The sequence below is a fragment of the Dermacentor albipictus genome, chromosome 1 (assembly GCF_038994185.2).
Source record: "Dermacentor albipictus isolate Rhodes 1998 colony chromosome 1, USDA_Dalb.pri_finalv2, whole genome shotgun sequence".
NCBI lineage: Eukaryota > Metazoa > Arthropoda > Arachnida > Ixodida > Ixodidae > Dermacentor > Dermacentor albipictus.
This window is the reverse complement of record NC_091821.1, coordinates 131,011,086-131,033,866: the sequence shown is the minus strand read 5'-3', so window position 1 is coordinate 131,033,866 and position 22,781 is coordinate 131,011,086. Positions and strand designations below refer to the sequence as shown.

Below are 22,781 nucleotides of genomic sequence, written 5' to 3'. Positions count from 1 at the left end.
AAGCTGCTCTCACGCACAATCCTAGCGTAAGAGCTTTTTGTGGGTAAGCGCCCTGATATTTATGAGTGTGAGTTCGTAAGAAACCGGCCGCGCGTGACCGCTACTGACTCTGAGCCCGAGTGAGCGCGGACGGGCTTCATTTTGGCAAGTTTTGCATATTTTCCATCAATGTTTGCATCGCTGACAAATATAAATCATTGAAGAGTTACTTCAAAAGCCCGCAGCGTTGTATAACCGAAAGCAAAGCAATAATGCTGCGACACGTATCCTTTATGTCCATTTCTCACGTCGTTGAAGAATGATTCTGCCGTAGGGATCACTGAAGTCTGAAGTTATATATATAGTATCGTGTGTTTCCGCGTGTGCGTTCCCCAGTGTAAATTAAATAGTACGGCTTAACGTCATGAAAAGGCGTAGTCAGTCAAAGAGGGACGCGATAGTGGGGTACTCCGGATTAATTCTGGCCACCTGAAGTTCTTCAATGAGGCACCCAAAGCACAGCACACAGCGTTCTCGCATTCTGCCCCCACTGAAATACGGCTGCCGCGAACGGCATCAAACCCGCTACCTCGTGCTGCGTAGCGCAACGACATCGCACCACGGAGGCGAGTAGAGCGGAAATTAAAGAACCTTTAGGTTTAAAAAAAAAATGAGCCGGTCGGCGCCAGCCCAGCTCCGCCCACCACCTTCAGCCATGGCGAATTTCCGGATGGGGTTGGGGCGAGTTCCCCCCTCCCTCTTTCGTAGTCGGCGCCCATACACACAGGTGCAGCACCTATGACTGAAATTGCATTAGCGCTTTTACTGTGTAAACCTACCTGCATCGGCTACATAACATGCGAAAAAAATTCAAATTTGAATATGGCCAACGAGCCTGCACAATCAAGAGGCATTGAAGCGTTACGCTTCTTTTCTGTCAGCTAAGGTAAATTAAGGAGATCATTCGTCCTCGTAAACCCGTATACAACATGAACGGCCATGTCATGTACTACAGTTTCCTCACATGTTCGTGTTATTGCACCCATCCATCGTTTCCTCCAACGCCACGGCATTGTAATGAGGGACGTTGTCCCCGGCCAATGACATACGACAAATGTTAATTTTCTTTATATGTCTACTCGCATTTGTTCATATATGAAGACAATGTTTGTATTATCAATTGCTTTATTCATTATTTATGGGCATTCTTATACTTATGGGCCACTTATGGGCACGTGTGATCAGGAATAATAAAATAAAAGCCTAATGTTATAGTAGCGCGTCAGTAAATTCAGTCAACTGTACAAGAAGGTTCAGTCCATTTCTCCTACAGCATTCGTGCTCCAAAAGTATCCTTCAGCCGCTGGTGGAGGAAAAACGGCGCAGCCATCTCCGGTTGAGTGTCCCCAAGCCATCTGGCAATGAGGGAGTGTCGTCGTTCTAGACGTATCGCCGAGCAAATAGTGCTTGTCGGAACCGACGACGAGAACCGCTCCGGCGCTGTCAACTGCATCCGCGCAATCTCGGGCTGACGGGCCGAACACGCGCGAGCATAGATCACCGGGGTATTCTGGCGTGACGTCGTGGGCGTGCTTCCGTAGGAGGGCCGATTTATTATCGGAAGCGTTCATCGCCGAGGTCGCAAACGAGAGTGATTGTCTTGCTGTAACTGACGGTTGGTGCTCTTATCTCTCGTACACGGCACTCTTACGGACTGCTGTCGCGGTGTATATCCCAGCGCACTTCAATCGAAGCCGTTGACAGAACGGTGGGAATAGGGCGGACTTGAGCTCGGACAGGTGAGGTGCACTTTCTGTCTCGCCTTTAGATATCGAAAGTCTAATTCATGGCACCGACGGATTTGAGGCCTGACCTGTGATGAGCGCATTGCTTGTTTATTAAGTTACTCCATGTGTATGTGGGTCGTATAAAACATTCACTGAAAGCACACTTTAACATGACCAATGTGATATTTTTGTGTCTTGTAGAAATGTGTGAGTTATTGTTTGTGCTTATCCGACAACACATAGCATTCCCTAAAAGTGCGGCAAGTTGGGCGGGTTAGTACAGTTGCATGATGACGGATAAACAGCGCAAAAACGATGTTGACTAAGAAAAGAAACGGGCGTAACAAGTGGTGTAAAGTATTACCGGTTTAATGCCCAATCCTACATGCTGTACAGTGGGCCAATCTTGTAATCAGCGAGGGTTCTTTATTAAGGTAACCGCGAAGAGGCCAAACAATCCTACACTAACGCGGTAAAGCCAGCAAAGAAATATTATGCACCTTTGGAGACACGAGGATACCAGTGTACACGTCGCAGCCAGAGCACGCAGGGCTGAACTGAAATATTCGATAATTCTGCGCTTGCACCTGCATGCCATAGCCCTAATTTATCTTTATTTAAGGACGCTTGCATACCAAGCTACAAGGATTCTCGACGACTCCAGTAAACCGTATCTTCGATCCATCGATAGTATAGGTAGATCACTTGCACACACTGCGACAAAACAATCGCACAACCTTCTTTTTTTTTTTTCTGGCTCGGCAGCTCTTTTTCCGCCACATCTGTCCCCTCATTTCACAGAGAATGTTCCCGAGTGCCCTAATTCTCGTCTCATGCACGTGCGGTCTGGTGAAGCGTGAAGGCTACCGAGCAGTTGTTGAGCACTGTGTGCCCCTCGTGGCAAGGGTTCACGTTCCATTCCAATTTTATGTTCTGGCGAGACCACATAGACATCTGCCTCCTTCGTGCTGCATGTTGTACTGTATAGGCTTTCTCAATATCCGAGGCTGCGTCATTTGCTCGTGTTCCGCAGCTAACAAAAGAAGTAAAAGGAACTTCCACGCGTTGTAGTAAAGCTGTTTCAGGATTCGTTTCCATCTAAACGGAGGGTGCATGGTGCAGTCTGTTTGTATGAGCATTACATTATATATGCAGTGTGCTGCTCCGCCTGTATAGGTTCCTTGCCGTACATACGATTAGGTAACCCAACTTTAACGAAACTTTTGGTAGAACCATCCCCCTATAATTTAGTTCTCGGCATGATGGCTATGCCGCCATTGCATTCTACTGTTGAGCACGTGGTCGCGGATACCATTTCCAGCAGCGGTACCCTCCACTACGGCGTCTCTCCACTACAAATTTCTGGAACCAATTTTTTGTAGTAGTTAGCATATTCGCGCTGTTTATTTGATCAATAAGATTCAAACAATTACACATACTTAGCATCTTTCGTTTTCGAGTAAAACCACATAATCCCCGATTTTCGCACCGCGAACAAGTTTCATGATGAAAACAGGCTTAAACCCAATTTTTCAAAAAGTTTCACTCTTTCCTAAAGGGCAAGATGCAATGCCGATGTCGAAAAATCACGTCTCATCATTGTGCCACCATTCAGAGTTGAAAACAAGCGAAGGAATCTCACTCGACATATAATTGTGCGCCTCGCGCGTCCAGAAGGGGGAAAGAAAATTCGTAAAAGGGAGCCAGCCTTGGCGAGGCAATAGGCAACCCCCTCTGATGCCATTGACTCTCCCAGCGTGTACGACTGTTTCCAGACAAGCCATGGCGGTGTTTGGCTCGTAGCAGATTTTAGTACCACCGAAGATGCCGCCGCTCACCGTCAATCGTAACTCGCGCCAAGTCGCTCGCTTTCTGCTGGGCACCAGTAGGACGTTGCAACAACGGGGCAACAACGGGGCAACAACGGGGCAACGGGGCAGGACACTGAACAATATGTCCACAATAATGACGACTTTAAGCTTAATGTATGATGGCACGGCACGCGGTTTTGGATCCTTATAGGAAAGCCCAGCTCAGAATCATTCATGCACTACGTATTTCTGCTGAACTACTGATGTGCATTCTGAAGGATGATATCGAAGCCGCGAGAACATCGTTCATGTGCTGGCCTGGACGCCACCGCGCACTATACCCAAATCTAGAGAACGCGGCGCTGCTGACGTTGCTCTACGCTGCGAACGGTCGCCATGACATGACCCAATTAAGGTACAGTTAACAGCAAAAGTTTGCGGGATGTGCGAGCGCGTGGCAAAGCGACCCTCTTCCCCTTTTAGTGGTGAACCCCTGGTGTCAAGACCAATGCCTGCACGCATGCGCGTCCCTCCGAGACTGCAAGCGTGCATGTTTCCGCGCTTCCTCCTTGCGCGCCGGCGATATCCGAATGTAGCCGCGAGGTAGCACTCGCGTTTTCTTCCCCTCATTTGGCAAAAAAAAGTACAGAGATCAAAGTATACAAAAGATCGATTACCACCCCTCTATTTATTGTTTTTGCTTATGTGGTTTCTTTGAAAAGTGCAAATAATGCCTGCTTACGAGTATTTGTACAGATATGCGTTTATCACATGACTTGCGAGTAGCTCTCCTTGTCAATATATGTCCTTACGGGTGGTTTCGCTTGTTTAAATTGGACACAAGACGTTGCCTGTGTTCGTCGTTTCTGAAAGCTAGCAGGAAAACTCCGAACTCTGGGCTGCCGACACTGAAACCCTGATTTATCCCCGCACTCTTAAGCAAAATTGCACCCTTTGGGACGTATCTTGACAACATAACGATCTGTCTTGTCCGCATTTCCTTTCCTTAACGCTGCGAGCCCGGTACTTCTAAGTTACGAACGGCATGCGGGTTATCAGCATGACAGAGCATTCTCGAAAGGAAAGTAGTGGGAGCACCGTTTTCAAGAAAGGAAACGCAAGCAAGGCAGATGGTGTTTATTGCTGTGTGGCAAGATACGACCCAAAGGGTGTAATTTTGCTTAAGACTGCGGTTTTCCTTTTTATATATAATGACCGATTTGTAACTCCTGGATTTAAAGAGACCCGCCGTGGTTGCTCAGTGGCTATGGTGTTGGGCTGCTGAGCACGAGGTCGCGGGATCGAATCCCGGCCACGGCGGCCGCATTTCGATGGGGGCGAAATGCGAAAACACACGTGTGCTTAGATTTAGGTGCACGTCAAAGAACCCCAGGTGGTCAAAATTTCCGGAGTCCTCCACTACGGCGTGCCTCATAATCAGAAAGTGGTTTTGGCACGTAAAACCCCATAATCTATCTGGATCTAAAGAAAATATTAAACCAAATATAACGAATGACCCTATATATGCTGTATACCCAGAGTATAAAACGCAAGGAAAAGTCATTTGTGTTCGAGGCTCCTGCGTATATTTCAAATAGCGTATTTCAATGATTTCAATTGGTAAATTTTCTTAGGCATATAGTAACTCAGGTAATTGTAAAATTTAGCAGGGTATGTCAAAAATATGCGTGAAGCAAACCCACCCTATCCATCTCAAGCGTGCCGCCACAGCTAAATTCTATCGTGGAAGGTCGCCTCTCTGCCATTTTTAACTTCCGTTTTCTTCCGCCCTACACGTATGTGTTTCCTTTTGTCTCGAGTTCGAGCGTCTTTCGATTATTTTCGTGTGACGGCAGCTAGCTCAAGTAGCGCTCCTGTAACCGGGGCAAATTAACGGCATCCCTCCTCAACATAAGCTGTGCTTGGTCTCTTTCTGCGGAGCCTGCCCAAGGAAACTGTACATTTAGTGTTTCGTGAAATGCACGGTAGAATGTTCACACGCCTGGCAGATAGATGGAGAGTGTACTAAAGCTGAAAACATGAACAGACCACGCCAGTATCAGCATATTTCTTTCCCTTTATGGTTGGTTTCCGTGCGCCGATCTCTTGATTACCATCCAATGTTTTATCATGCCGGACTCAGTATATGTGCCGTTACACGTAGGCCCACCTTTGAAGTTGTGATGCATGCCTCCAGTTACAGCAAGAACAACATGACTGACGGGCAAAACCAAAAGGGCCCCCAGCAAGCACCGCGTGGCCCGGCCACAGTGATAGAGGACAATGTCGTGCGTACCACTGCTCCAGAGCCTCCTATTCCCGACTGTGACTTCCCCACGTGCCTGCGGAACTCATGGAAGGAGTTTGCCGACCGAACTGCGCTGGTGAGTGCGCGAACCATCAGGGTATTTCAACGCCCGAAATTCCCGATTGAGTGCCCTGAAACGCTGTGCACCACTCCGCGGAGAGAGAGAGAGAGAGATAATGACAACACAGTGTAATGCATGTATATGCTAGTACCATGCAGCAGCATCAAACTGAGCATGCCCTTCACGGGTTCGATCCAGATTAGTGCAAAACAAGCAAAAATTAAGCAATGATGAAGCAAAAAACTCAAGCATTAAAATAACACTGACTTGTGCATGTGTTACATGCATACCTTGTAATATACAGAGAAAAGCATGCACACTTATTTTAAACATTAACCTTCTGCTAATATTTATGCGTATTCTTGAGCGTAGCCTACTTGATACTGTGCAAGCATTTGCTGAGGTCTGAGCTCGTGTTCAGACATGCTATCATAAATTCACAGTTCTATGCCCTCTGCTATCCTGCATGCATTTTTTTTCTTTTCTGAGAACTTTCGCGATGAACTTTAGCGAAAGATTCCGCTATAGGAGCGCGCGTTAGCGGTGTAATTTCTGTGAGCATTCCTGCAAGCAGTGCACTGGCCCATACCCCACGGTGATTCACTCGGCTATATTCGTAACGCGCGCACAGAGAATCCGGAAACCCTGCACCGAACTACTAAAAGCTGTTTAGCTGTAAAAAGCGTAAGAAGCTTTTTCGTCTGACTGCCAAATTAATGTACAAAAAGAGCGAATGTGCAATAAATGTAGCAATATTTCTCTTTGTAACTTCACACACTCGGTTTCTTCAGACACTCGCGTTCTGTTCTTATATCGCCGCAAACTCAGCGGATACTTATGTCAACGTCACCACCCTAAATTCAGCGCAGAAATCCCAGATTTACAATTTATGCGACACACACTGAATCTCCACAGTTCCAACAATGTCATTTGCTTGAATCGATATAGACGTCGTGCTATGAGATTGGCCTCAATAACAGCGAGACCGACATATGCTCTCTGTTGCTCTTGCTCGTTTCGACAGCCAACCGTGGCCAGAGTGCGTGTCATATTGCTCAAGTTCCGCAACCAAAAAGGAGAAAAAGGAACAATTACCCCGTACAGTAGACTTGCCCACACACTAACCAAAGATACTTGGCGGTGCTCTCAATTTTATTTTGAGTCATCCAGTCCTTAGCTGTTGTTGTTGTTGTTTTTTTCAAAACGCGGGTCTCGAATTTAGACTCCCAGTATACATCCGCATGGTGTTCTCCACCTATTTCGTCATCATCACCCATCTTGTTCCTTTTTCCTTCCCCTTCCCCCAGCGCAGGGTAGCTAACTAGAGGAATATACCTCAAGCCGACCTCGCTGCTCTTCGTATCATTAAACATTCTTATCTTTCTCTATGTTCACATGAAAGTAATTGATATAAGTGAGTTGATTTTTCTACAGCAGAGAACATTCTTAATCCCAGAAAGCCGAGCCAGGACAAAAAAGACCTTCAGCTGTTTCCAGTGCTTCCGACAAATATGCTCTTCTTTACAAACGATTTAGGTTGTGAGATTATGAGTGCATTCGATGCCATTGGTGTAGCATTTAGTTAATTTTAACGTAAATATTATTTTTCTCTCTTTCTCCTCGTGCAAGGCCGAAAGATGCCATTCACGCAGTTGGTGTAAGAAAAAGCAAGGAAAGTTGCATGGTTTAACGTCCTGGAACTGCGCGGTAGGTAATGAGGGACGCCGAAGCGAACGAATTCAAACTATTGTTGACCATTTGAGGTTCTTTAATGTGCAATCAAGGCTCGGTACACGACCGCGCATTAATTCCGCTTCCATCGAAATGCGACCGCCGCGACTGGGAATCGAACGCACGATTTCAGGCCCAGTAGCAGGATGTCATATCCACGGAGCCATCGTGGCGTATACTAAGGGAACCAAGTCTTCATAAGTGAACGAGTGTTGTCATTATGTTGTCATTATGTTGTCATTATGGTGGCATCATGAAAGGCCGTAACGTTGGATTCAGGGTGCTGGCATTGATAATAGCGTAAGGCGGAACACACGAGCCTCCGCTTAAAGTCATGCACAGAGACATTCCAGAGCAGGTTTTTCTACACCGGTTCGCTATTGTGAGCCAGGACACTCTCAGTGACATCCTCGGTGAGCTTGTTCAAAGAGAAACATTGGATATCGGCATTGATAACGGGAGCGAAGGACGCAGCGTTGCCCACGGCACGCTATCTCTCTTCCGTTATCGCTCAAAAGCAACCTGCAACAGCGTGTACTCTTATCACCATTACGGCCCCAGCGAAGATGCCTTTGTTTTTCAGAGTGCAGTCAGAATGCCGACTTTCGATTCCAGTATTCCCTGCGCGCCTGAAAACATTATATAAGCATCGAATGTAGATCCCGCTTAACGCAGTGAATCGCACTATGCATTCAGGTAGTGCACCGAACATTGTATACATGCACACTGCCGAATATTATTGGACAGCGCGATACGAACATGAAATGCTTCGAAAGTGTCACTTCCATAGCGAATGTAAGTGTCAATACTTACGCAGTCCTCGTGTAGAAGAATTTAAATAGTATTAACATTGTAAGCAGACTCATGCATTCTGGCCAGAATTTGTTCAGCGTTAAGATAACAAATTAATGCAATAAACATTTATTAAGTTTAAACAATTTTACACCACCGTGGCATACCATCGAAACAAAGGAGTGGCGTTTAAATTTAGGTGAATCAGTGCAAGAATAATGTTGCACTGTCAACGAATAAGTTACCCTACGTCAAGAAACAAGGAGGTCCTGCAGGGGCGCTAAGCACTCCCGCAAAAAGTTATCGGTGCCAAATAAATGCGGACCTCTGCGTGACTCCTCCTTCCCGACCTACACTGTAGACCTTCGCTGCCAGAGAAAGTGGGTGAATTGGGCGAAGCGCCAGGGCTTATCAGCTGGTGTCCGCACGTATCTTTCGCTCGTTGTCTTTATTACGCCTCTCCTTTTTTTTATTATTTTGCCCCAACCACAGATCGAGAATAGCACGGACGAGAAGTGCACCTATGGAGAACTGGAAGAGCAGTGTTCCCGCGTCGCCGCCGGCCTGCGCTGCCTGGGCTTCGGACCGGGAGACATGGCGGGGTTCCACTGCGCCACCAGTTTGGACGCCATCGTCGCTTTCTACGGTGTTGTGCTCGCAGGAGGCCGCGTCGTGTTCGCAAAGCCCAACCTTTCGCAGCGTTAGTGAAGCACATTTGTTGTCACGGTGTTACTAATATTATTCGATAGGAAATCGAACATACTGTACAGCGGACGGAGAGGGAAATGGCGGGGGAGCAGGCTGCCAACTACAGGCCACTGTAAGGGACACAACGCCTGCCAACTCTTTAGCAAAGAGGGGATATAAGTAGACGTTGAAGAGAGAGAGAATTGAGGTAGAGAGGAAGGAAAACACAATATGAACAAGCACTGACATTGCAATGCTGCACAAACGCCTGTACAGAGGTCGACAAATAAAAGCACGAAATGGGAAATGCACTCTTATTTCCGTCTTACTTCCGGCTTGTTATTTGCGTCTTTTCCTTCGCTATATCTTACTTTCTTTTCTGTTATAGCACAAATGCAGCATTTTGCGTTATCATCTCCTTGTTTAACTGAGCGCCAGGCGACCTCTTGTTTTCCGCATTATACCTACGCGATCTCACATCATGTTCTTCCGAGTGTGCTTCTTCCTTGGAGGTTGCTTTCACATTGCGTTCGGCTTGTTGGTTTGACTTCATGCGATACCAGTGCTAGGGAACAGGGACACGAGATGAAAGGAATAAAACACGGCACTGTTTTTCAAGAGGGCAGCATTAACTTCTTTTTTTTCATCTTTGTTACCGTGCTTACGGGAAGTGGGGGAGGTGTCACGAGTGAGAACGAGTTTTATTGGTTATAATAAAAAAAAACGGACGACTCAGATGGTTTATAAGGACAAAGAGTTAGGCGAGCTACTTCCATCCCTCACAATCTGCCACGAGGGCCATTGCATCCATTCATATCCTGCCTCCATCCAGTGACGACAGGAAATGGTGTTGTTACCTGTCTCTTCTTGAGAGCATATCTGCCTAATTCTTTTTTCTTTTATTGTTGTTGCTTTTATTCGTATTTCAAAATTTTATTTTCCCGTCATGCGCTCTGGATTTACGAGCCCTGTAAGTAGTAAGGCTGCCATTATGTTTCCCATATTTTCTACCGTGTGCCAACCCTAGGCTTTCAGGTTACGTGAAGTAGGTCCCAATAATTCACAGCGCATCTCTTGGCCGTTCGCCGAACTGCACCGTGCATTTACACTGCGGCGGGGAATAAAAATATTGGCTGTACGTGGAATACCAATAATCACTTATGCTAATGATTTTATGCACATCGCCGTCTTCTGATTAATGAGGCATGTTTTCACCCGTGCAAGTTAAATGCATTGACTTCCAGATGCGTATTTCTATAGCACAATGGCGGCTGTGTGCAACTTCTCAAAAATGCACCGCTTCACTTTGTTGAGTCGTTGATTCCCTGTTAAAATGTGTCTATATATTTCTAGGAGTCTCAGATAATTTAATGTACGGGTTTTAAAATACAACGTAATACATTACAAGTTTCGTTGGCTCAAATCAACACTCCCGCTCCCTCCGGACAGGTAAAAATATGGGCGCAGGTACCTGCCTTTCTGTTTCAAGTAGGACGGGGAGCAGTGAGGGGGACAGGGTGAACTTTCATGCTGCATGTGATAATCATAACAAGCGAGTAAGCTCCCATGGTGTGGCAACGCGCGCGCGATTTCGGAGGCCCCAACTCTCGATCTTGAAATACGATTTTCACTGCGCGAATGTGTTTCAGCATTGACAATGCGGCCTTATGTGTGTCTTTTACTTCCTACATATTTTGCGACTCGTCTGCTTAGAAGGCCACCGCAGAATGCTTTAAATGCATCTTACAATGTCGTCGGTTATGCGCACGTTCAAAATATTCGGCTAGGTTACGAGTGAAAACACGTGGGTTGCCCCTGTCCCACACTGACCATCGCAAAAGGAGAACACGTTCATTACACCAACGGCAGGAAACGCCAATGTGGCCTGACGTACACGAGGAGGGACTGCATGGCACAAGCGTGGAGGCATCCAGCCCTCCCTTTCACAAATTGCTTTACACGCACTCTTTCTACATGCACGTTTACGTCCAACGAATAACAGAGAGCTAGCACTTAAAGAAGTCCCTTTTCACGTCAAATATTGATGTAGTTGATTCTGCGTTTTTTGACATGTAACAGCGCGGCTTTGGGCGGTGAGGACATAAAAAGAAGAGAAGCGAACTAGACAAAGTCTCGTTAACCTCCCTGCCTTTCCTTCCTCCATTCTCTCTCTCTCTTGGTTTATATCCTGGTTTAAAGTCGCCAAAATGGCGCTGTTACATTATGTGTCTGTCTTTAGTTCTATAATACGATCGAATCATTGGCGAAGAATCGTGCTATTCCCCTATTTAATCTATCCCGCGGCGTTGATGAATGGAACGATTGTGAGGAAAGTAAGGAAGGCGCCGAATGTAGTGCCCAACACGCATGATATCTCGATGCAATTTTGCACGCCGCGCTGGACGTGTGAAACTCTCGCAGGCCTATTTTCACGCATCGTAAAGCGACCGTTGCAAGTCCACGTGTTTCCTCCTCTTCCCGTAGGCGAGTGCTGCTACCAGTTCCAAGATTCCAGCCCCAGCGTTGTGTTTTGTGACGAAGACAATGTGGACAAAGTTGTCGCTGCCCAGAAGGAGATCCCGTCCATCAAGGTACGTCACATTCCTGTCTATTTCCCGTCGTGCGGTATTTGAAACACAGATTGCAGTTATCAGTATTTGACGAAGGTGATACAGGATATTTAAGATCACGAGAGCGTCAACGCCTCTTAATTCGCGTAGAGACTGTAAGATGACGTTTTCCATCAGTATTTTTGTGCACATGTTCACATTAGCAGTATGACAAAACCAATTACAAAGGGGAACCCTTTTTTTTTTTTTTGCATGGTGCTTGGCACCACTATTAAAGTTAACATACAACTGGCTCTTGCCAATAATCATCTCGAGACTCGTGAAACAAATGCCCTTCAATAACGGAAACTTCATTGAAGGGGCTTCTATTTAACGAAAACCGGGGCACTTGCTCAAAGCTATGCTTAGTCACTAAGGTGACTATTTGGGCATGTTGGTAGGACAGGAATGCAGCTTTTTGCGCACAAGACGAGAAGAGACTGCGCTCGTGTGTATTAGCCTCTTCTCTGTCCTCATCATGTGCGCAGAAAGCGGCGTTTATGCTTAGTCGGCGAGTAACTAAATGTTTAAAAAAATATGAGCAATCATAACTCAGCAGCTTTTCTCGGCAGCTGCGTTGCGCTTGTTCAAATGCGCAATTACCATGCAAGCGTCTTGATCCGCGAACGTAATTTATATGCGTTGTAATTTGCGAGCCTGGATATATACACGACCTTTTCGTTCCGAAAGCTGCCGTCAGAGTGACTTGGTGCCCCTAATTCTGAAATACATATGACTACGTTACACCACTACTGTTTTTAACGACATGACTTCAACGATGCCACGGCGGTAGTTGCTTCAGTTTTGAACGTGGGATGATAATAAGACCATGGGACAAAGGAGTTAAAAGAGTTGAAAGGATATAGCGCGGGAAATAATGTTGTGTTTAATAAAATCAATTACGTGTGACCAGCATAGTGAAACTTGGAAAGTTCGTATATGTTTTTACAGCAATATTTCATCCGCCGACTCCCCCGTACTCGATAAGCGCGTGGTATACGGAAAAATGTTCATTGCGAAACCATGAAAAGATTACAGACGATATGACGTACTAAAACAAAGGAATGGATTGCATAAACACGCACCTGATAAGTCTGTTACTTCACCACGTGTTTGAGTGTCCCATAAATGACTCATTAATAAATGTGGCATCAATATATTCACTAGCATTGAATCAGACGCATTATCTTCAGTAGATATTACATAAAAACTTTGTGCTCTGATTCGCCACTGGCACTTGTTCCTCGTAGCGGGTGGGAAAAAATTGACTTGATCTACATAGCAACTAGTACATCATATAGAAGCGAGAAAAAAACATTGTGTTCTTAATCAAATTGCTATCTTAACGGCACTCACGTCTTCCTTAGTGGTCCCAGCGAATGATAAAACTAATGATAAATTCGAAATTAAGCTTCATTGAAGAAATGCGTCACCAACGGGAGGTACCCCAGACGTTTTCCAAAGAAATATCTGAACTCATCGCCAACCCTCGGTCCACGTCACTGCAGATTTTGTTACGTTTTCATAGCAGTTTGATTTTGACCGTCCCTCCCCCCCACCGATGCTCCCAGTACCCAGTTTCGCCGCCTTCGCCAGAGTTTTTCGTTGCCACTCCCATGCCATTGTTTCTTAAGAACAGCTATGATGTGCTTCAGTCATTGTCTTCAGCAGGCGTTGAAGTGCAGCGCCATTAACCAGGCGTCGTTTTTCTAAAGCAATGCTTGCAAGCAAAGCATTGCTTTGCTTGCAAGCATGCTTTGCTTGCAAGCAATGCAAGCAAAGCAAGCAATGCTTTGCTTTGCTTATGAAGCAAAGCAAAGCATTGCTTCATAAGCTAATATTGTTTTGGGGTGTGCTTCAAATTACTTTTATGAAAGACTTTATTTGGAATCTGCATAACCATCCCAAACATGATTGCACTTCACAAAGACTTTGCCATTTGATATGTTTCTCCTAATTGGACTACATAGCTAATACCAGACATGCATGTTACCCCAAAACGATGAGCCCACTGTTTCGTCGAAATTTTCGTACTCTCAAAGGATTGGCCACTTGAAGTACATGTATGACCTAACAGAGTTTCTGCCGAACCGGTACCACCTCTTGATGAGGGGCTTGTCGTAGCCACCCTAAATGCAATACTTGTAGTTTTTATTTGGTGCATGGTATGCACATCTTGATTCATAGGTCCTTTCTGAGCCATTAATATGTGATGTATTGGCTAGTGCTTGCACGTTTCTGACATATAGCATTATACATGATGCAGCAAATACCATGTAAGATAAAAATCACATTGGGCTGGCGTGTTGGGGTCCGACGTTCGATCCCACCATTTGGCACATAATTTATTCCTTTAAGGATGAGCTATTTGGCAAGGGAGCACCCACGGTCAGGAAAGTACAGGAGGGTTCACACAGAAAGCTTCACTTTAAAAAATGCGGGGTCTTTAGCGTAGTGAAACTGCACAGTTGGGCTACGAAGGACGCCGTATAGCGGAGGGCTCCGGAATAATTTTCACCACTCGGGCTCCTTTAACCGTCATCGAAAGCACGGTAACGAACGTTTATTGCATTCTCCTCCCATTGGAATGAGGCCGCCGCGGTCGGGCACTGAAGCCTTGTGCTCAGCAGCGCAACGCCCCAGAGCCCCCGCGGCGTGGAGTAACGCTTGCAAATTGAGTGCGCATTTCAGTTGTGCGTGCCGTCTGTGCTTTGAACCCAACACCGCAGACGCTGGTGGTGTTCGGCAGCCACGCCGGGGCGCATCCGTTCGCGTCGCTGCGAAAGACAGCGCTGTCGGAGCGCCAGGCACCGCCGGCTGCTGCGGACCCCGGCAGCTTGCTGTTCGTCCTGTATTCGAGTGGCACCACAGGCAAGCCCAAGGGAGTCATGATCTCGCACAGGAACGTCGTCGCCCAATACATCTCGGCGGGGTAAGAACCGCGGTGCCTGCTTTTATTTTACTGGCGATGGACTGCACATCATAGTTGCAGTGGGTAGCAGAAGCTGTTCCTGCATACGTGTGGATGTGGCTTTGAAAAATAATAATAATAGAAGAAGCAGCAAATTTGTCCGACCATTGAATAATCACAACCCTAATTTCAAGGCAGCAGTGTTCGAGACAGAGAGACACTTACTTCTGGTGTGTGTGTGTGTGTGTGTGTGTGTGTGTGTGTGTGTGTGTGTGTGTGTGTGTGTGTGTGTGTGTGTGTGTGTGTGTGTGTGTGTGTGTGTGTGTGTGTGTGTGTGTGTGTGTGTGTGTGTGTGTGTGTGTGTGTGTGTGTGTGTGTGTGTGTGTGTGTGTGTGTGTGTGTGTGTGTGTGTGTGTTTGGAGAATAAACTGTCATATGTGGGAGTGAGCATACCCTCATTGCTCACAATTCATTGCTCATATTCATAGCAAATCACGTCATGATGTCAAATAACGACGACGTTTTTCTTTTGTTTTGTTTTTATTCGTTCCAAGTAGGGCAGGACCGAAAAACCCTCGCCCAGGTCGTCACATGGGCACGGCTCCTTTCTCTCACGCGTCAGGGATACTCATGTTGAACAGCGTCCTCAGTCGAGGAGACACGCTGGTCGTCTCAGACTGCCCAGATCCAAATGTGCTCATCCCTGCCATCGCTAAGCATAAGGTATGCGATTTATATATGGTGCGTCTGCATCAAGAGCGTAACTGAAGAAAAGCAAATTTTCAAATATATCTGCATGTCTATGACCATTTTTGTATGGTGTTTGAAGGAAAATCAGAGCACTAAATGCAAAAAGAGCATCATCAAAATAGTTCATTAAACGCGCATTTTGCTTATTCACAAACTGCGGATTATAATGTCAGTGGTGTTGTGAACTTTATCTCTTTAGCTGCTGAAAATACGTCATTGCACAAATCAACTCTGCCCATTATTACTGCGGCTGTGAACATTCAGTATACAACACGGGACCTGCATGCACCAAGTCTATGCAGTTCTTCACAATACAAAGAATTATGGCAAAACAGGAGCCACCCCACAAGAGGTGCCACAAATACGCCTATAACCTACTTACTCCGAGAAAGCAAACACCACATTTATGAGCTGTTAATTAAAGCGTTTACCGTGTTGCAGTTACCGTTACGACAGCTGTATGCCAGGTACCGTGTGCTCATGAGCGAACACACGCGCGTCTGGCAACTACGGCGGTCACAGTAACGAGCGGTAACACTGCGTAATTGCAGTCTGGATTGTAGCCTTGTAATAGGAGGCAGTTTGAGTACACCGACAGTCACTAGTGTTTAGGGTCTGTTACCGAGAAGCAGAATGGCCGTATACTGAGTGTCCCACGTAACTTGTGCGAAGAGCTACAGAAAGCTGGATCAGGAAGTTTCCAGGATGGTTTACAATTTTCTCATTAGTCATCCAGCCATTTGTTCGTCGGCGCGTATCCTCTGCAGCTACAAACAGAAGCCTGCAGAATGGCTGAAAGGTGAGAAAGTGGGTGCGGATTCATCGCAATGTCTGGACAGCGCGACGTAACACAGGCTCTTCCTTTGTCTGTGTTACGTGGCGATACCCAGGCCTATAGCTATGAAACAGAAGCCTGTTTATATAATGGCTTACCCCGCGAGGAACCACTCTCTTGTCTTCTTATAAGGCATGAGTTGTTCAGGATGTCTGGGCATCAATTAAGAGAAAGCTGGCAATCTCGACTATTTGATTCTCCTAACTCAGCTAACTAAATTCCGCTGCGCGTCTTTTCGCGCTGATGTCTATAACATATACCGCCTGCCTAGTGGTTTCAAAGAGCAAGCATCAGTTGCAACGTTAAGCCCCTTCGATAGCTCATAAATGCTGTTCGTATAATGGCCTGTTTCTTTTAATCGATTAAATAATTGTGCTTAATTTACACATACATCTACACGTACGATTACACAGTTAGCACAAGATAGATACTAATAAAAAAACTGGAGTTTAAATTGGCGCAGTGCCGAAGAGGAAATTTACTGCTGCTTTCTGGTCACAATACTAGCACTTCAGGTTTGCAGTTTTAGCTTCCGGTGTGTGGTTTCCTGAGTCTACATTCAGAAATACGGAGACAGCTGCAATCAATATTTCACTGGAATGGAAAGAGAGATTGCAAGGTCAACGTAATGCGCAAATAAAGTGTTAGAAGAGACAGTCATGCCTGTCCCACAACAATAATCGTCATCTGCCTTGCTTGTGTTTCCTTACTTGAAAACTCTGCGCTCGCTACTTTTCTGCCGAGAATGCTATCTGACGTTGATAACGCGCATGCCTTTCGCGACCTGGAAGTACCGGACTCGCAGCGTTAAAAAAAGAAATGCGGACAAGACAGATGACGCATATTGTTAGGTGACAAGTGCCAAATGGTGCAAACTTGTCTAAGAGTGCGTCATCTACCCGAGCGCTCGTCCAATGTTGTAAGTCACGTGATCAAGCGAGCGCTAGGGTAGAAGAGCGGGCGTCTCTTCCTCTAGCCCGGCCGTGGCTGCACATGACTGTCCGTGCGGCTGAGCGTATATGTGGCCCACGCATCGAATCTCGGTAGTAGTTGGCAATGGGTGCAAAGGCTAACGACAAGACGAGATGTCTGGCCACTTCATAAGTGCTGTTTTCCCGCTCGTCTAGTTTTGGAGGTCATGTAATCTAAGTTTGGCAGACGCGATGAAGTCAGAGCAGCACGAAAGCATTCGCTTCCAGCGCTATTCATCGCCATATAGCGTTGTGATAGCGAGTGCTCGCAGTCATCTAGTGAGATCCGTTAGAGTTTCTCTGTGCGCGTGTGACACCATGCTTATTAATTTAATTATTAAGTGATGTTTACTGCAATTCGTACGGCCGATAAAAGCAATAACCTTACTTCGTGAAATTGTCTAATGCTTTGCTATCGCTATCAGTGCTTCGCCTTTGGGCGAAACTGATATTTTTTTCTGCCTTTCTTCTGCAGGTTTCATTCTTGCTTCAGTTTCCAACATACTTGAGAATAATGCTCAAAAGTCCACTGCTAGAGGAGTACGACTTGAGCAGCCTGATGATGGTTAGTTTAGCTGGAAGCACAGCGCCGCCAGACTTAGTAGCTGAGGCCCGGACCAAGCTAAAGGTCTTTGCGGTCGGGCAAGGTAAGCACTTTGTGGACACGTAAATAATCTATGGAGGACATATGTTTCTGAAAGGGATACATCCATCTAGAAAGCATTAAAACGGAAAGCTTAGGTTCATCTGATGGAGTATAGGCAGACACTGAGTGCGAGTATAAGATACTGGACCATGATAAGTTTACCAAGATGTGGCAGTTAACTTCGAATTAACGATAATTCATCATATTTTTGTGTTTTAAACTTGCACGCGACAGTTATACAACATTGTAGTCCGGCGCCAGCAGCAAAATGTTCGTGACAAGAGCGTTCTTCGACGCAACGATAAGTAATGTGATTGAGCAATAATTACGTAGTGGAAAATGTGAATACTATCACAATATCTTCCAGGATGTCAATTGCGTAAATGTGAGCCACGTTTGTTGTCTTAGGTAACCTGCAGCTAAGCCTCTACACCATTTGCGGGACATCGCGATAAAACATGGAAAATGAAATTATTAGTACCACGTCCAACTTCTACGTGCACGTCGACGCCATGACGAGCAGTGAGCCAGGTTGCTTAGTTTGGAAAAATAAGCGTATAAATTCTGACGGCAGACATTCCGAAAAACGTGTAATTTGAGACAGCTTTGCTATCTGCACTAGTCTCGGGCGGTGAAGTCCTCCAGCTTCTCGATGAAAATATGTGTACTCTGACGTTTGTCATGAGGAGCCATGTTTGCCACTTTCTTCGCCAATTTCTTTTCCGCGTAAACTGCCTTCAGTGAAGAGCTTGAGGAATTGCGTCAAACAACCATGAATAAAGGAGAAAACCGACGAAAGGAAGGATGCAACGTGTCGGCCTCTGATACATAGATCTGAAGAAACACTAACAACCGATTAAGCTTAACGCAGAGGGCACCAAATAATTGTATCAAGTACATCCTACCCAATTCCTTACAAAGGGTGAAAGGCGTACCACACCATCCATGCTTTACCCTCACTCTCACTAGACAGCGCTTAAGCTGATCTGCGTCACCGTGTTGCGTTTCCTTTCGATTCCCGAATGCAAATGTGAACGACGGAGTCAATATCTAGTGCAGCTTTGACCGCACTGTATGTAAGTTAGTTTCATGACTGTCCATGCTATCGTTCGCATCATCCGTCTACTGCAAGCCACATATGGCGTTGTATAATAATTCGCGTCTACACAGGCTATGGGCTGACGGAGAGCTTCGGCGCTGGAACCTACTCTCTTGGAGTAAGCGTTGGTAGCGACTGCATCGGGGCGCCTAACTTCATGTCTAGCCTCAAAGTAAGTAAGCATCTGTATTCCCAGTTTCACCTAATGTACCCGATATACATTTTGCTGATATGCAACCCACCGGTCGCTACAGTTGATGTTCTGCCGTTAACGTGATTCACCTGCAGGTCGTGGACATGAGCACAGGAGAAAAACTTGGACCTGGTCAGCGTGGAGAAATTCGCATTAAGAGCCCGTGCTGCGCTATGGGATATCTGAACAACAATCAAGCCACCGCGGAACTCTACGACGAGGAGGGATTTTTAAAAACAGGTGCGCAAAAGTTACCTTCCTCACAAAATTGCCACATCCCATGTACTCAGTTTATGAGCACCGCTGACAGGCATGCTACACGACACTTGCTTTACAAGCAGTTCGGCTATAGGCATCCTGCAACTGAGGTATCTCTTCTAATAAACAATCTTGCGTTCCTACGGACAAGAAGCGTATTACATTACATTACATTACATTACATTACATTACATTACATTACATTGCATTGCATACGTATTACATACGTATTCGCATTGAAGCAAGTTCTCAAAAAATTGATGTTGCCCTTAATTACTGTGATATATGCCTAGGATTCAGCGCCGTTATTTAAGCACAATTAGCGTGTCTTGTTAAAATCTTCTGCTGTTGATGAAAATAGGAAGCTAACGTAACCTAACCGGACAAGCCCAGTATACGCAACAAGGCAGTGAAGAGTGTGTGCTGGCTGTCCATCATGCGTGAGAGTGACGTGACTACAAGCTCTTTTCGCCAGGAGGTAATATGCACGCATATTCAGCGACGACAAGCATTAAATATACCTTGTTGCTGTGAGAGCGAAAATAGCACCGATATGTAAGCTTTATTTTGTTTAGTCTTTTTTTTTCTTTACGTCAATCTCATGCCGAAGTTATGTCAATACATTTCCCGTTCGCACACGCTTATAGTGTGCGTAAAGGCTCGGGTATAGCGCTGCCTGTTTGCCAGCACTCGAAACGTTCTTACTCGCTTCGAGTGCTATTGTCTTTCATCGCAACCCAGGCCTCGTCAGAAATCACTGGCGAGTCAGCTAGTCCACCCAGAATCCACTCGTCAGGTGCGTGCGATCGCTAGCTGGTCTCCACGATGACCGGACAGTAGCCGGGTCACTGAGGTGAGGAGGAGTTGGTTTTAATGCGTTAGCATTAGGAGTGTCAAAGAGAAAAAAAAAGTGTATGTGTGCTGTGACATGTGGGAAGCCGATCACGTGGTAGATGCAGAGAGGGGATGGAAGAGCTTAGAAGAGCGCGCGCGTGTGTGTGTGTGTGTGCGTGTGCGTGTGCGTGTGTGTGTGTGTGTGTGTGTGTGTGTGTGTGTGTGTGTGTGTGTGTGTGTGTGTGTGTGTGTGTGTGTGTGTAGCAGGCCACCGTCATTTGCACTATACCGGGTGTTTCAGCGAACATTTTCAAAATTTAAAAAAAAATTGCCTGTGGCAGATAGATAGACAATTGTGGCAGATAGACAATTGTAGTCCATGAGCTGGTCTACTCGAAGAGGCGGACATTACTTGCACAAAAAGTTGAAATGCATAAACGACTGATAAACAAAAATCACTAGTTAAATTTTTAAGTAATTACTTTATGGCACATATTGCGATTTACAAATTTTAGCCGAGGAATTCGCATATAGGGTCCACTTCCACATCCGACAGCTTACGGCTGGCGTATGCGACAAGTTCCCTTCCATAGGGTCGCGCGGAACAAATACGGCTCCCAAGCCAACCTGGCTGACATCAGTATGAATCAGGGTGGCCCATTTTTCATTGAAGTGGCTCATCACTGGATAACAAATAAGCTGATGTTTGAGGACTTGAAAAACGTTTTCCTGTGATGGGTCCCATTCAAACATCACTCCTTTATTGAGTAGGTCCGTGGGAAGAGCCGCAGTTGCAACATTTTCTGCAAACTTTATCAAATACGAAGCGATACCTAAATATGACTACACCTGCTTTAAAGAAATTGGCATGGGGTAGTTGACTACCGACCGCTGATATCCTCTCGGGTGTGGCTGGATACCGCACTGTGAGATAGTGTAACGGAGGTAAGAGATCGAGGCAGGTATAATTGACACTTCTCTCGGTTCAACCTGAATCGCACAGTACACAACTTTTTCAGAACGTCATCCAACTTCAGAAGATTTCTTCACTTGTACCGACGACTAAAATGTCGTCCAAGTACACGACGCAGGTTTTATCTTTAAGCGAGCCCAGTAGAGTGTGCACGGAGCAGTACGCAATCCGAAAGGCATGCGGCTGAAGTCGTACAATCCCGAAGGAGTATGGAACGCAGTTTTAAATATGTCTTCTTCGGCAACCTCGATTTGCCAATACTCCGCACGTAAATCAAGTGACCAAAATATGTTTGAATTCCCTACCATACCGATGGCGTCATCAATGGGGGCAGTGAATACGAGCCGGGTATGCTATGCTTATTCAGCACTCCGTAGTCAACGCAAAACTGCGTGGTACCTTTTTCTTTTCTTTTTTTTTCTTTTTTTTCGAGCAAGGAGTACTGGAGCGGCCCACTGGCTAGAAGATGGTCGGATGACTCCAGCGGTTAGCACTTATTGCACTTGTTCATCAATAACAGCACGCTTTCTTTCAGCATAGCGCCGCAACGGAACACATACGGGTGGGTGGTTGTCAGAATAAAAAGGTGGATCAGCAACCAGGTTCAGTTCGGGTTCAAGACGAGGCGCTAGGAAGGTTGCTGAATGCAGCTATGAAGGCGCCACTACAGCTGGTCCACGTTAAGTTGTTGTGCCCTTCGTAGAGGTGCCACGCCCGAGCGGCTCCACGCAGATGTTCTTTCGCGAATGCTTTTTGATGTCCGCTGGCCAAGCGTGGCTGGAGGCGAGAGTTCACTGCGCGAATCCAGATGTCGGGGTCGTCCTGGAATCCGCTGAACTCTGGAAGCAGGGTTGTTGCTTTCGTTGCACGGGCGGCACCTCCAACTGACAGAACAACGCTATGTTCTGCAGCTGCTTAACAGGCGCGGCGACGACGTCGGCGAGTCGCTGAACACCGCCATACTTTGAAGCTGCGGAGAAGGCCTGAACGCCGTCTTCAGGCAGTGTCGCGGGGACTCGCGGAGAACCATTCTGTCCCGGCGGTCTGCTGGAGGCCAGGTCCTCGCAAATCTCTGTGTTAGACGACTGCGCCATTGTAAGAGAGAGAAGCAAAGGCTCCTGACCCCTAGAGCACCTTGTTCACTTCTTACTCCGCGTGTTCCTATCCAATTCAATGTCCTGCTTCTTTCTTTAGACTTTATAACATTTATATATATATATATATATATATATATATATATATATATATATATATATATATATATATATATATATATATATATATATATATATATATATATATATATGTTATATTTATATATATATTATATATATATTTATATATATATATATATATATATATATATATATATATATATAATATTTATATATAATATTTATATATATTTATATTTATATTATATATTTATATATATATATATATATATATATATATATATATATATATATATATATATATATATATATATATATATATATATAATTGATCGGGACGAAATACAAAAATGCCCGTGCACTGTGCATTG

At 45.6% G+C, this 22,781-nt stretch overlaps 1 protein-coding gene across 1 annotated transcript in view; it reads left to right on the top strand.

Moving 5' to 3' along the window:
* The first annotated feature begins 1,569 nt into the window (after positions 1-1,569).
* The window catches only part of LOC135896833 (luciferin 4-monooxygenase-like), a 29,619-nt gene continuing 8,407 nt past the window's right edge, over positions 1,570-22,781 (top strand). Inside the window, exons 1-9 of the mRNA XM_065425314.1 lie at positions 1,570-1,778; positions 5,775-5,961; positions 8,962-9,169; positions 11,641-11,747; positions 14,495-14,697; positions 15,234-15,399; positions 17,708-17,879; positions 19,049-19,149; positions 19,266-19,410. Of these exons, the coding sequence (XP_065281386.1) occupies positions 5,791-5,961; positions 8,962-9,169; positions 11,641-11,747; positions 14,495-14,697; positions 15,234-15,399; positions 17,708-17,879; positions 19,049-19,149; positions 19,266-19,410 (1,273 nt within the window). The 5' untranslated portion in view covers positions 1,570-1,778; positions 5,775-5,790. The remainder of the gene's footprint in view (positions 1,779-5,774; positions 5,962-8,961; positions 9,170-11,640; positions 11,748-14,494; positions 14,698-15,233; positions 15,400-17,707; positions 17,880-19,048; positions 19,150-19,265; positions 19,411-22,781) is intronic.